General features: G+C 42.4%; 1 protein-coding gene across 1 annotated transcript; it reads left to right on the forward strand.

The window, feature by feature from the left end:
- The first annotated feature begins 532 nt into the window (after positions 1-532).
- METAP2 (methionyl aminopeptidase 2) lies at positions 533-12556 on the forward strand. Its single transcript, XM_015858510.2, has 11 exons — positions 533-730; positions 1275-1376; positions 4051-4116; positions 4625-4727; positions 5831-5992; positions 7663-7844; positions 7929-8023; positions 8110-8206; positions 8682-8785; positions 10796-10911; positions 11735-12556. The coding sequence occupies exons 1-11, from the start codon at positions 571-573 to the stop codon at positions 11985-11987; spliced, it is 1440 nt and encodes a 479-aa protein (XP_015713996.2). The 5' UTR covers positions 533-570; the 3' UTR covers positions 11988-12556.
- The last annotated feature ends 598 nt before the right edge of the window (positions 12557-13154 follow it).

The following is a 13154-nucleotide window of genomic DNA, read 5'->3' on the forward strand; positions in this document are numbered from 1 at the left end:
TGAACACCTCCAATGACGGGGCATCCACAACCTCACTGGGCAGCCTGTTCCAGGACCTAACCACTCCTAGTGAAGAACTTCCCCCTAACAAACATCCAACCTAAATCTTCCCTCTTTTAACTTAAAACCATTTCCCCGTGTCCTGCTTTCATTACTGGCAGTAACGAAAGGGCAAAGCTTTCTGAGCTGGTAAGGCCATGCTACAAGATGCACGGTGCTCTCTATTCTTCTGAGAGCCCAGCTCCTCTCACTGGCACCCAGCGGACATGGTGATGATGGGCTGACTGTTGTGGTGGTATGACAGTAGAGGTTGAACTACCAATGTTCTATTCAAGATGGAACCACTACAAGCGCAGCACCCTCCCCCCCCGCCATTCCCACACATCCTAATCCCCACACGGGGCGGTGATGGGAGGCGTTCAGTCATGAAGGCCTCCCCGCCCCGCGCTCCTCCCCGCCGCCGTCGCAGTCCTCCATCGTTCCCGGCGTTCCCCGCGCTCGCCATAGAGCCGAGGCCCGGCCCCGCCGCTCTGCTCGCCCCGTGCGTGGAGGCGGCGCGGCCGCGGCGACATGGCGGGCGTGGGGCAGGCGGACGGCGAGGCGGAGAAGCAGCTGAACGGCGAGCTGCCGCCAGAGACCGACGACAGGGACGGAGCGGCGGGGCCGGGAGCGGAGGATGGAGCCAAGAAGAAGCGCAAGAAGAAGAAGAAGGGCAAAGTGGGCCCCGCGGGTACGGGCCGGGTGCTGCGGGCCGGGTGCTGCGGGCCGGGGGGACCCGTGGGCTCGTTGTGGGGGCCGGGGGTGCTGCGGCTGCCGGGCTGCGGGACGGAGGGAAGGAGGAAAGGAGGAAAGGAGGGTGCGAGGTGCCTCGTGTGCCCTGAGGGGAGAGGAGGCAGCGTGCTGCTGGCACAGCCGGCCGCGTGATGGGGGAGCTGGGCGCGGGGAGCTGCGGCGTGTCTGGGCGCACGGCGGGCAGGGCGGGGCGGGGTGGGGTGGTGTGTCTGAACGGCCCTTATCGCTTGGGAACAGCCCGGGGGACAAGGGCTCAGCTAAGGGGGGACAAGGGCTCGGAAGCGCCGGGCCCCGGCCCTGCGTGGCCCTACGGTCTCACGCGTTGGGTCCGCCTAAAAATAACCCACACGGCTCTGTTGTGATGTCTGTAGGATGGTGTTCTGGTGTCTGTAGGATGGCTGCGGTGTCTTAGTAAAGGTATAGGGGTTGTAACTGCTAACGTGGAGCTCTGCCTTTACGTCATGGTTTAATTTGACCAACAGGACAAGAAACAGATAAAGAAATGGAAGGTGCTCTCGATGATGTAGCAAAACAGATGGATAAACAAGTGCTGGAGGACAAGGACAAAGATGACGATGATGAAGGCAAGTGTCACTTCGTTCTTTCACTTGATACTTCTAGTTTGAACCCTCTCCTGGACTCCGTTTTAACAAACCTACAGAGCCCGGTGGTTTACATTTGTATATTTCTTGTATGTGTGGGTCTGTGTGTCTTTTGCCTCAGTTGAGCTGTCAGGCATCCATAAATAAATGCATTAAAAAACCACCCTAGGATAACACCTTCGTTAAAGCTGCTTGTTTTCAGGGATCCTGTTACTGCAGAGTAATGTTAAGGCACGCTCTAAGTCATTGTCATAAGCCATTTGTATTACTGTGGGCAATATGAAGTTATGTTCCGGTTTATCTCTCTTATTCTTGGTTTAGAACCAAAAAAAAAAAAACAAAACCAAACCCAAAAGACTGCGAGGAAGTTCATTAATTAATATCTTAGAGTCTTTAGCAGTGCCTGCGCATGCTGTGTGTAATGCTGGTTTGTCATTAGAACTGACCTGGGGAGAGATGAATACGTAAGCAAGGTGAACACCTTGTGTGCTGCCAGTGCTGCACAGCTGTTCTAACCAAGTACCCTTGGAGTGTCCGGTACTGAAATCCAGCTTGAATGCCTCTTTTCTGTGGTAACATCAGCTAAATATATATATATATATATATATATTTCATTTATTTTAATGAATTATGTTAAATGGAAATAGACCTTTTAAAAGTGCGATTCTCAAGTTGGGTGTTTAGTTTCCTTCTTGTGAATTAAGTTGATTCAGCGTCTTAAAATGTGCCGTATTGTCCTACTAAGAAGTTTTCTTAGTTTACCACTGAAGTAGTATTTTTAGGAAAACAACAATATTATTTCACATACATAAAACCAACATGCTGTCTTATGAGACAGCTCTGTGTTGTGCCTGTTCCGGTGCTCACGGTTTGCCATTGTAATGTGTAATCTTAGAGGCATCCCTTAAGTGTGATGCTGCTTTTAGATAAGAAACAAGTAATGCTCCCCTTGCCCTTTTCATTTTAAGCCCAAAGGACGGTGGCCTCAGAAATAAGACTCTGCTTATCTGGGTGCAGTTAGGAAGTGCTTTTCAGATTCCTATGGCAATGCTGAAACGTATTGAGAGATAACATTTATGTGTGCTAGTAAGTTATTAATATCTATACTACAATTACATAAGGATGGGCTTTGGTTTCTCTAATATCTTTGGTTGCTTTTCTGGCTAAACAAGCAGAAGATAAAGGGGTATTGGTCAGATGCAGTAGTAATGTTCCTGGCAGCACAGTTAGTCTGCAGCAATCTTCAAGGACGTGAAGGCATAGGCCCGGTTAGTTTTGCTTACAAATGACAAATTTCCTGTGCAGTGATGTACAAAAAAACCCCAATAAGCAAATGGCAGCAGTGATAACATTTAAGAAAGGAATGCTGTATTGTTATTATTATTATTAGCGGTTTAAAGCTAAGGATTGCAGGTACAGGAGGAAACAAATCTAAAACTCACTCGTGGAATTAACTGGAGTCACATCTAAAATGTGACTCAAGGTCAAAAGAATTGTGGCAAAGGTACCACATCATAAAGAATTAATATATGTGCTATGAAGCGTTGTCAGCTGCCTATGAAATGCAGTGGGATGGAGATTCTGGTCGTCTGGTCTGCACTGTAGTTAAAAAGTATTTATGCTTACAGGTTTGGTATTTTATTTTTTTAATAAGAAAATGTTTAATGATAAAATGAGGTGGGGATAGGCACAGCTCTAAATGTGCCCCAGCTGCAAGATTACAGCCATCACTGCCTGCAAGTACTTGAATGGCACTGACCATCACAAGAGAACTGACATCTACTGACCGGGACAGCTGGTCTCTTTTGTTGTGTTTATTTTACTAAATAAGCAAATAGGAGTTTCGGTATCAATGCACTCAGATAGTAGTTGATTGATTGACTCTAGAAGTTCTCCTAATTTTACTTATCACTTAGATAAAAATAAGCGTATGTGTAGATGTGTAGAACTTGAGCTTATTTCGGAATGGTTACTTGAGGTTTAGTTAGATACTAAGCACATTAGGTAGATACTGAGCATTAAATGCACCCATATGCCAAGTCCAAGGGGTTATTATTAACACCCGTGTGTGAATGCAGTGTGGCTTGGTTGATTCCTGGCATTGGCATCCTGTGTTGTGTGAAAGCCTCCAAGAGGTGCATATCCCATAGTCAGTGCTTTCACTCAGTGCTTGTTGTGATTCTTTTATCTGCAGACTGTCTTCCTTCTGACTTGTACGGTGTTATCTTTCCTTATTACTGACTTTTACATAGCATTTTACATCAACTTCCTTCAGCTGAAGTATCAGAAGATGTGTTTGTCACGGTGTTGTTCCCAGCTTTTTGTTAGCTGTGTCTAACACAGTTCTCTCACGTGTCGTACCTCAACCCCAGGCAACTTTGGAGGTGGATGAAGAGGTGCTATTAAGAGTTCCCAAGGACTCTTTCCGTGACTGGTGATAGATATAAGTCATCAATTTTGGAAGTGTTTTCTTATATCTGTGTTTTGTGTAAGGACTGAAAATGCTGATGGTTTGGTGGCAGCTTCTAACTGTCTTCATTTAATCTATTAAATTTTACTCTGAAAGAAATGTTTCCAGATTGCCCAGATGATTTTGTTTGTCGTTCAAAATTGGTTCTTTGTTTTACATTCATCCGAGCACTTTGTTTCTCTGTAGATGGAGAGGGCGAAGGAGATGGAGCAGCAGGGAAAAAGAAGAAGAAGAAGAAAAAGAAGAAAGGACGTAAGTATCAAACAGAAAATGCAAGATAAACTAAGCCTGTGCTGTTGTTGAGACAGGTTTGGGGCTGTAGGCTGTTTGGCTTTTTTCTTCTCTGTAGTATCCCGGAGTGCCACCATAAGTGTTGGCCAGATTAAGTAATGTGAGGGCGCCATGATTTGAGATCCTCTGGGTAGAAGCCCACGTTCTGAAAAGAAGATCACAGAATCACAGAATGACCCGGGTTGGAAGGGACCTCAAGGTTCATGTAGTTCCAGCCCCCCTGCCTGGCAGGGCCACCAAACATTCACATTTACTAGATCAGGTTGCCCAGAGCCCTGTCCAACCTGGTCTTGAACACCTCCAAGGACGGGGCATCCACAACCTCCCTGGGCAGCCTGTTCCAGGGCCTAACCACTCTCCTAGTGAAGAAGATCTTAAGTAGTGTGTGTTATTTAACTTTCCAGTTTGAAATCAGATACTTGTGATTTCTGGTTTGACATGTATAACTCTTTAAAATTGTATTCAACAGCCAAGGTTCAGACAGATCCACCTTCTATTCCGATATGCGAACTATTTCCCAGCAACATATACCCAAAGGGAGAAGAATGTCAATATCCACCAACTCAAGATGGGTAAGTATTTCAAGTGTAGAATACTATGCAGTTGAGCACATCCAGATGACAGTAAACTTTTGCTGTGCAACTAGATGGACAAATTCAAAAGTGAGTTTTTCTTCTTTAAACTGAATCATCTAACAATTTACTGAATAAATGTCTTCAGGCCAGAACTTCTGTCTCTGTTCCCTTGGTTATGGCTTAGTCTCTATGAACAGAATTGCCCTGAGGTGGGGATCTTGAGCCCAAGGGTCCGGCAGGATGAGAAATAGACAGCTTGCAGAACTCTAGTATGAATTAGGACTGGCTGAAGGTTTGAAATGTAGTGAGATGAGAGGTAGTTATGTAGCATTTTATGTCTTGGCTAACAGATGAATTTTATTTCACTCCTTTCTTTCCTCCTTTCCTGCTTCTTATTGAAAGGATAAAACATTTCTTGAGGGAAGGCACTGTTTGTTTGTTTACAGTTCTTAGTGACACAGAAATTATGTGCTCTGCATACAGGGCTTCCTTCTTTATATTGCTTAGCAAAGATGTGTGCTTTATGCTTGGAAATGCTTATGGAATCTGTAGAATAGAGGTGAACATTTCTAATAGAGGCACAGTCTCCAGTTTTCACTGGTGCAGCTCTTTACAGGTCTGTGCAATACATTAATGCTGGTGGTCAAAGATATGAATCCTGGAGACTGAACCTGAGTGGAAAGGTGGGAACAGAAGGCTTGGAGCGTGCTGAGTTATGTGGTAGCCAGCACAATGAGAAGCTCTTCAGAATAGATTATCTACAACCTGCGAGTCCCTCTCCCTACGTTTTTCTGCAGCCTGCCTTTCCCATCCTGTTGTGCCATGGCTGCTGTAATTTGGCTCATGATACGAGTTAAATTTCTATGTATACATAATTTTTTTTTTCCTGCAAGGTTATCACTTTTCACAGGTGCCAGTATGTGGTGCTGGTTGATTTTTATAGGTTTCTTTCATTCTGAGGACTTTATAAATGAGGATCTCTTCTGTTGCGTGGAAGTGGAAGCCTGACTGATTAATAAATACTGTGCAGTTTAGACAGAAGTTATAATTGCTGTTGTGGCTGTACTTACAGTAACTTTTTGTTATGTTTTATTTTGAAGGCGGACTGCAGCTTGGAGAACAACTAGTGAAGAGAAGAAAGCACTAGACCAAGCTAGTGAGGAGATCTGGAATGATTTTCGGGAGGCTGCGGAGGCACACAGACAAGTGAGGAAATACGTCATGAGCTGGATAAAACCTGGGATGACAATGATAGAAATCTGGTGAGGACACAGATCTTCTCAAAGACCTTTGCTATTGATGTTTCTTCTTTCTCCAATGCAGGGAGGAATTTGGTCTCAATGTTGAGTGCTTAATTGACAGTGTTATGATTGTTGTGAGGATTTAGGTTTTGAAATACGCAACCAGTATCCTCCTTATTTTCTTAGAATTTACTCCTGTATCATATTCTTAGCTTGTACAGCTTTACAGGGCCTGGAATGGTACTGATTTTTCAAACAGCTTTCTGGTATATTTAGTTAATTTGAGCATGAGCTTGATTTTGGTCTTCTGTGCTCTTACCACTCTTGCATCTGAGTTAGGCAGCAGTGCTGAGAGCAGCAGTGATAGCAGCTATTCTGGAATTGTAAGTGAAATGCTATGGGAATAAGCCGTGTAGGTGCAGTCTGAGGCTGGAGTGGGTTAACAGACATGAAAATTGTATGGGTGTACGTGCAATCCGGGGCAGGTAGATTTAATCTATATTTTGTCTTCCCTGACAAATGTTCTCAGCTGATAAGAAATAGCTGAATGAATTACTTAAAATAAATGTGGTCAAGGTCAAGTTTAAAGAAATAATTTGCCCAGACTGATTCTTTTAACATTCCCAACTGTTCCTTTCTCTATTCCTCAGTTTATCTGGAGTGAATGCCTACAGTCCCAAGTGCTGCACAGCTCCAGAGCAGTTTAGTTACTAAAATCAGGTGCTTTCAGCCTGATATAACTGAGGACTGTGCTGACAAGAGTAAGGTAGAAAGAAAGCTTATCAGAGCTGAGTCCCTAAGGTAACTGTGAGGGTAAAGGAAAGAAATAATATGTCATCAGGGAAAGTGAAAGACAAACAGCTGCCTTAGTAATCATTATTTAGACTGAGACAGATCTCTTGTGTTGAGTTACATAGTTTGACTGAGTTATAAGCAGTAATTTTCTCAAAACACGACTTTTCTTTGTAGAATACTTTGAGCTGTGGGGACTTACCTGTTTAAATAAGCTTTTTCCAGACTGCTCTGAGTGAATAGCATTCTTAAATGAAATCAGAATACGCTACACTGATGTGAATTGCAGTTTACATCATTCACTGCAACTGCAGGGGTATGCGCTGATAGACGTGCATCCGTAGTCTTCTGGTGGCTAAAAGTCTGAGTAGACAAAAGCCAGGGACAAATGCTGGTCTTGAAAGGCGTTGTTTTATTGTAGTTAGTCCTTCAATTTAATACGTGTATCGTCCTTCTTTAAATTGATTATTTATTTATTTATTTATTTCAGTAAATTAGAGAACTACACTATTTTAACAATTACGTGGATACAACTTTAAGGAAAAAGAGTGAGGTGTTTAATTTACTCAAGTGTTAGTTGTATAACCTCTGTTACTCTGGAAGAATGAGTTAAATGTAACTTGTAAAAGAAGCATCTTTTCAGTTTATATTAAAAACAACAGCAAAGTGCTCCATTTTGCCCACTGAAGAGTAGAACTAACAACAGAGAGAACTGGGGATAGTTGTCTTGTGCTTATTTTTCCAGTCTAGGGCCTCTCTCTAGTTAATAAGTGCCTAAAGATTTCACACGGATGCTATTTTTCTTCTGAGATTTTGTTCTTGTTTAATGTATTTGAAGCCGTCATAAGAAATATTAATGAAAACGGTGATGTTCTTTTTCTCTTCTCTCTGCCCTTCAGTGAGAAACTGGAAGACTGCTCCCGTAAGCTGATAAAGGAAAATGGTTTAAATGCAGGTCTTGCATTTCCTACCGGCTGCTCTCTGAATAATTGTGCTGCCCACTACACCCCCAATGCCGGAGATCCAACAGTGCTGCAATACGATGATATTTGCAAAATAGATTTTGGGACGCATATTAGTGGTTAGTTTTAATTTATGAATTGTGATTTTGAAAACACATTTCAGTGCAGAGGCTTTTGAGCTAAGTGACTTCTGTTGCTTTCAGGTCGTATTATTGACTGTGCTTTTACAGTCACGTTCAATCCGAAATACGACAGACTATTAGAAGCTGTAAAGGATGCCACTAATACAGGAATAAAGGTATGGTCATTTTGCAAATCATCTACCAAATCTTTTACAGTAAGCTTTGCAAACATTTTCCATTTGTATTTACATTTTATTTTCAGTGTGCTGGGATAGATGTACGTCTCTGTGATGTGGGGGAGGCCATACAAGAAGTTATGGAGTCTTATGAAGTTGAAATTGATGGCAAAACATACCAAGGCAAGTCCGTATGTGAAAATGATGATTCTCAGTATACGTATATTTGTATTGTGTTGTATTGAAAAGACTTCTGTAGTAGAAGTGGGGCATGAGTAGCACAACACACATAAATACACTCTTGTCTGGCTTGCTGCACTCTGAAAGAACTCTCTTTGCTTGTCCTGCCAAGCAGTGTATTTTTAATAGATGAGATGAAGGATGAGAAACTGTTTCAATATTTACAGATAATTTGATACCTGCTGTTTGGCTCCATTAATGGATTTTGTCATTGTTGAAGCTGCTGGTCTTTGATAATGTTGTGTTTGTAGCATTCACAACTATGTCACTTGGTTGGAATTTGTATAGAGTGAATGGATAATTCTATTTTGTCCCTATGCAATATGATGAATCTCTGCTGTGCTTCTTGTATGGACTAACAGAACAAATTGCACTTGATTAGGAGATTGCCTGTAATATTCATGTTTTCCTTCAAAAGTGAAACCAATTCGCAATTTGAATGGACACTCGATCGGGCCATACAGGATACATGCTGGAAAAACTGTGCCCATTGTGAAAGGAGGAGAAGCCACAAGAATGGAGGTAAGTGGAGTTCTGAAGGCTTTTTCCTTTATGTCTCAGAAGGAATAACCATCCTGTATAGTCCTAATGTATAGTGTTAATGATCCTAGCGGATAATAACTAGAGGAAAAACTTCATACTTACTGATAACTTTTGAGACTTCATCTTGGTGTCAATTAAGAAAAAAAAAAGAAAAAAAATACAGCCTTAATGGTGCTTTTGCATATTTGTTTCTCAATGTATATTCATTGCTAAATGGTGTGTTGGAATGTTGTGCCCAAGAGGGGGAAAAAGACAGGAAGTGAGATTTTAGGATGACCTTGAGGGACCACAGAGGCTTCACTGAATCACAGAATTATGCAGGTTGGAAAAGACCTTGAAGATCATCAAGTCCAAGCGCAGCGTAACCAGTACCCTAACTCTAAAAACCCTACGCTAAATCATATCCCTGAGTACAGGGATGAAGATGTTAAGACTTGCGGGTCCTTTGCGTTTTCCTTGCTCTGTTAATTTTTGGGAAATATTTCTGTCTTGTAGCTGTGGAAGACTTCATAAATATGGCTGTCTAGAATCATAGAATAGTTTGGGTTGGAAGAGACCCTTAAGGTCATGTAGTTCCAACCCCCTCTAAAGGCAGGGACACCTCCCTCTACACCAGGTTGCTCAAAGCCCCATCCAGCCTGGCCTTGAATGCTTCTGGTGAGGGAGCATTCAACAGATTGCACTTGGCAACCTGTTCCAGTGTCTCATCATCCTCATAGTAAAGCATTTCTTCCTTGTATCTAGTCTAAATCTACCCTCTTGAAAAGCTTCCAGTGTGGTGTTCCTTGCAGATGCAAAATAAAAGATGCAAAAAAAAAATTAAAAATAATTTTTAATGTGAGGATGGATGGAAGGTGGTGTTTGAGTAGGATTTTGGGTAAAGGGAAAAGAAATAGCTCTCTGTGATGCAGCAAACTATATCCATCACAAAGACAGTATTGAAATACGTAACTTGGATTTATCCACCATTTTGATGTAAGTTTGTGTTCTAACAAGATAAGAAGACTTAATTAATAGATTGGTAATACAATAAGCAGCTTTCAGTTTAGTTTTTAGCCTGACTCATGATAAGCAGCAATCACTAGTAAGCCTGTCAGAGGGAACAAGACTTTTAAGAGATGAATAGCAAGAGATATGTGCTGAACAGTGTTGTTTTTTGAGGTAAGTCTCACTTGTTCTCATCATCCAGAAGTTACGGTTATTGGTCACCTTAATGATGTGAGCAAAAAAAATCCACAATTATATATTGTCTCTTAGAGAAAGGAGAGTATTGGGAAAGCAAGGAGGAAGAGGCCCCTGTTTGTGATGTACCCTTAGTGTTATAGCTTTGTCAATGTCTCGTATGTACTATTGATCCATCATCAGTGCATTACTGGTGTAAAACTTACTTAAGGGTTCAAGAGCTTTGAGACGGTTGTAATTGAACATCCAGGCTCTGAGGAGGAGGCTCTTTTAATTTGCACAGTTTCTAGAGGTTACTTAGGACACAACCTTGCACCATTAAAGACAGTACGTTTTGCCATGAAAAATGTGGAACGTAGCCAGGCTCTTACTGTACTGTGCTAAGTATAGCAGCAAACTGCAACCTCGTGAGCTCTTTGTGACAGTGGAGTACAGCCCATGACTAACTTCATTCTGAAAAAGCGGGTGGGAATTTTGGTGGTGCCATTTTGTATGTGGGTTGGTTTTCTGCCTTTTTTTCTTTTATTAGAGCAGCTGAATAGTCAGGGACATCTCGGTGAATCTTCTTCATCTTCTTGAATGGCATTTCAGGATGCTCTTGGCCAGGATTGCGGTGATTTGTAGATAGAGATCACCTTCATTTCTTGAAGAAGTTAAAGTGGTGGGGTGGAAACGAGCAGGTGAAGGGTTTATATACTCGGATTGCTTCTGTTCATAGGTTATACAGAGATGATTATGTCAGAGTGGTTTGCTGTCATTTACTTTCACGTTGTAACGCATTATCTTTTTTTCCCCTGTCTTTCTTAGGAAGGTGAAGTGTACGCTATAGAAACCTTTGGCAGCACAGGAAAAGGTGTTGTTCACGATGATATGGAGTGTTCTCATTATATGAAGAACTTTGATGTGGGACACGTGCCAATAAGGTTGGGTTGTTGTTCACTGTTCTACCCTCTCTGGATTCAGATTTTTTATGATGCAGCTTCTTTGATTTAATAATAATGCTGTCAAAGGCGGTGTGTTATGAAATGTGCTCTGAAACGAGCATCTGTGCTCCAATTGTACATCTGAAACAGCATGGAGCTATTCCAGAGTGTCTGGAAATGCAGAAAACACACGGTCATTGGTGGGTTTGATCACTATAATGACATGCAGACGTTGTTGGTCTATTAGTGTCTATATAAAATGCATAGGTTAATTAGTAATAATAATAACAAGCAGTGTCTGTGTCATGGTTGTGTGTCATAATCCCTGTCTCAGTGTTGTTCCCAGAATATATCTGTTATATATCTGTTATTTAGGGTCACTGGTTTTGTATGTGAAAATATCAAGTGGTTTTTAAGTTTCAGTATGGTGAGTTTCTGAGATTTGTTCCATCTCCACGGAACAATCTAGTAAGAGGAAAAAGAGAGGAAGGGAGGGAGTGTGGACATACTTAAATAAGAGCTGGAGGAAGAATTCCTGTCATTGCATTTCATTTGGCTGCATTAGTTAGATGGCAATATGCTCACACTGAAACTTCCTCCACTGGAAGGAACTGGGAGGTGTTTGGAGCATTGAGGCTCGTTTGGAAGGACGTCTTTGTGCAGCAGGAAGAGTATTCCCTTGTGAATACAAGATCTGATGGGTGTAGAAAGGCTTAAAATACTTTGAAATCGGAGCCTTTTTTTAATGACTTGCTTTTATTTCTGTAGTGAATGCTTGGTGGTGATGCCTCTGTCTGAAGTGTGTTCTTCTTCCTTCCCTTAGGCTTCCGAGGGCAAAGCACTTGCTAAACGTCATCAATGAAAACTTTGGTACTCTCGCCTTCTGCCGCAGATGGCTGGATCGCCTGGGGGAGAGCAAATACCTGATGGCATTGAAGAACCTCTGCGACCTGGGTATCGTGGATCCCTATCCTCCCTTGTGCGACATTAAAGGCTCGTACACGGCACAGTTTGAGCACACCATCCTGCTGCGCCCCACGTGCAAAGAGGTTGTGAGCCGAGGCGATGACTACTAAACTCAAAGCCACCTCAGCACCTTGATACACTAGGCTTTGTTGGAACGTACTATACCAGAATTAATTTGCAACGTATTGTCTGTTTTAACAGTGGACTGATGTAATACTTTCCATATTTGGAAAGGAAGTAATTTAATCAAAGGCAAGTCTTCTAATGTAACTAACCAAGGAAAAAAAAGCTTTCAGGCCTTTAGAAATATTTCAAAAGTTACTTATTTTTTTCTGTTCAGGGAAATACGTGCTCTAAAGCTCAAGTTTTAGTTTGGAATGAGTTATACATTTTGTTTTGAACATTTATGGGGGTAAAAAAAAAAAGATGCTTTTCAGATATTTATATTACCATATTCCTACTTGAATGCTTTGAATGACTACACCTGATTTCTGCGCCTAAGTCCTCTATGATATTGCCTTTTAAACTTCCTGGTATCCATTTTGTAAAAAAAAGAAAGAAAAATAAAGACAAATTTTCAGATCTAAAATATATATATATATACTTTTTAGAAGTCTGGTTACAGTTCTGGTCAGGAGTCTGCTGGGAAACTGCTCTATTAAATATTTTACAAACTCAACTTGCCATTTCTTGTCTTGAAACTGGACCTGCCTCAGCCTTAGTGTGAAACCCTGCGTTTTATTGCTGTGGTGGCACAGTTCTGGTAGCAGTGGGGGCTGTAGGGGTGGCCTTGCTGTAAAGAGATCCTGCTGTGGCAGTGGGTGAAGGACCCAGTGCTGGCCAAAGCTGAGCTTGATGAGAGATGCTGGTTGTAAAGCCAGGATAACAATTAAAAGGCTAAAATGCCGTGTAGCAGCTGTGAGAGTGAGAGTGAGAGAGGGAAACCCTCATGGCTGCTGGGCTGAGCAATAGAAGAGAGGTTCTCCAGGTGCTGGAGCAGGAAACCTGTGTAGCTGAGGATCATGGCGATGCACTGTCCCCATGTAGCACAAAGAGGACAGCAGAGGAACAGCAGATCTGTACCTGCAGTCAGGAGGAGGAGCCCACGCTGGAGCAGGTGGACGTGGCCTGAAGGAAGCTGCAGCCTGTCTGGTAGCTACTATGGCCTCTGGGGGACCCACGCTGGAGCAGTGCTTGAGAATTACAGCCTATGGAAAGTCAGTGTAGGAGCAGTTATAAAGGACAGCATGCTGTGGAAGGCACCTCACAGTGGATCA

Source organism: Coturnix japonica, chromosome 1, assembly GCF_054131305.1.
Source record: "Coturnix japonica strain WE chromosome 1, WE-NBRP24, whole genome shotgun sequence".
Lineage (NCBI taxonomy): Eukaryota > Metazoa > Chordata > Aves > Galliformes > Phasianidae > Coturnix > Coturnix japonica.

Coding starts and splice junctions, on each gene's coding strand:
- METAP2 (XM_015858510.2), top strand. CDS start 571: ATGGCGGGCGTGGGGCAGGCGGACGGCGAGGCGGAGAAGCAGCTGAAC. Junction 731..1,274: donor GGGCAAAGTGGGCCCCGCGG/GTACGGGCCGGG, acceptor TTTGACCAACAG/GACAAGAAACAGATAAAGAA. Junction 8,786..10,795: donor GAGAAGCCACAAGAATGGAG/GTAAGTGGAGTT, acceptor TGTCTTTCTTAG/GAAGGTGAAGTGTACGCTAT.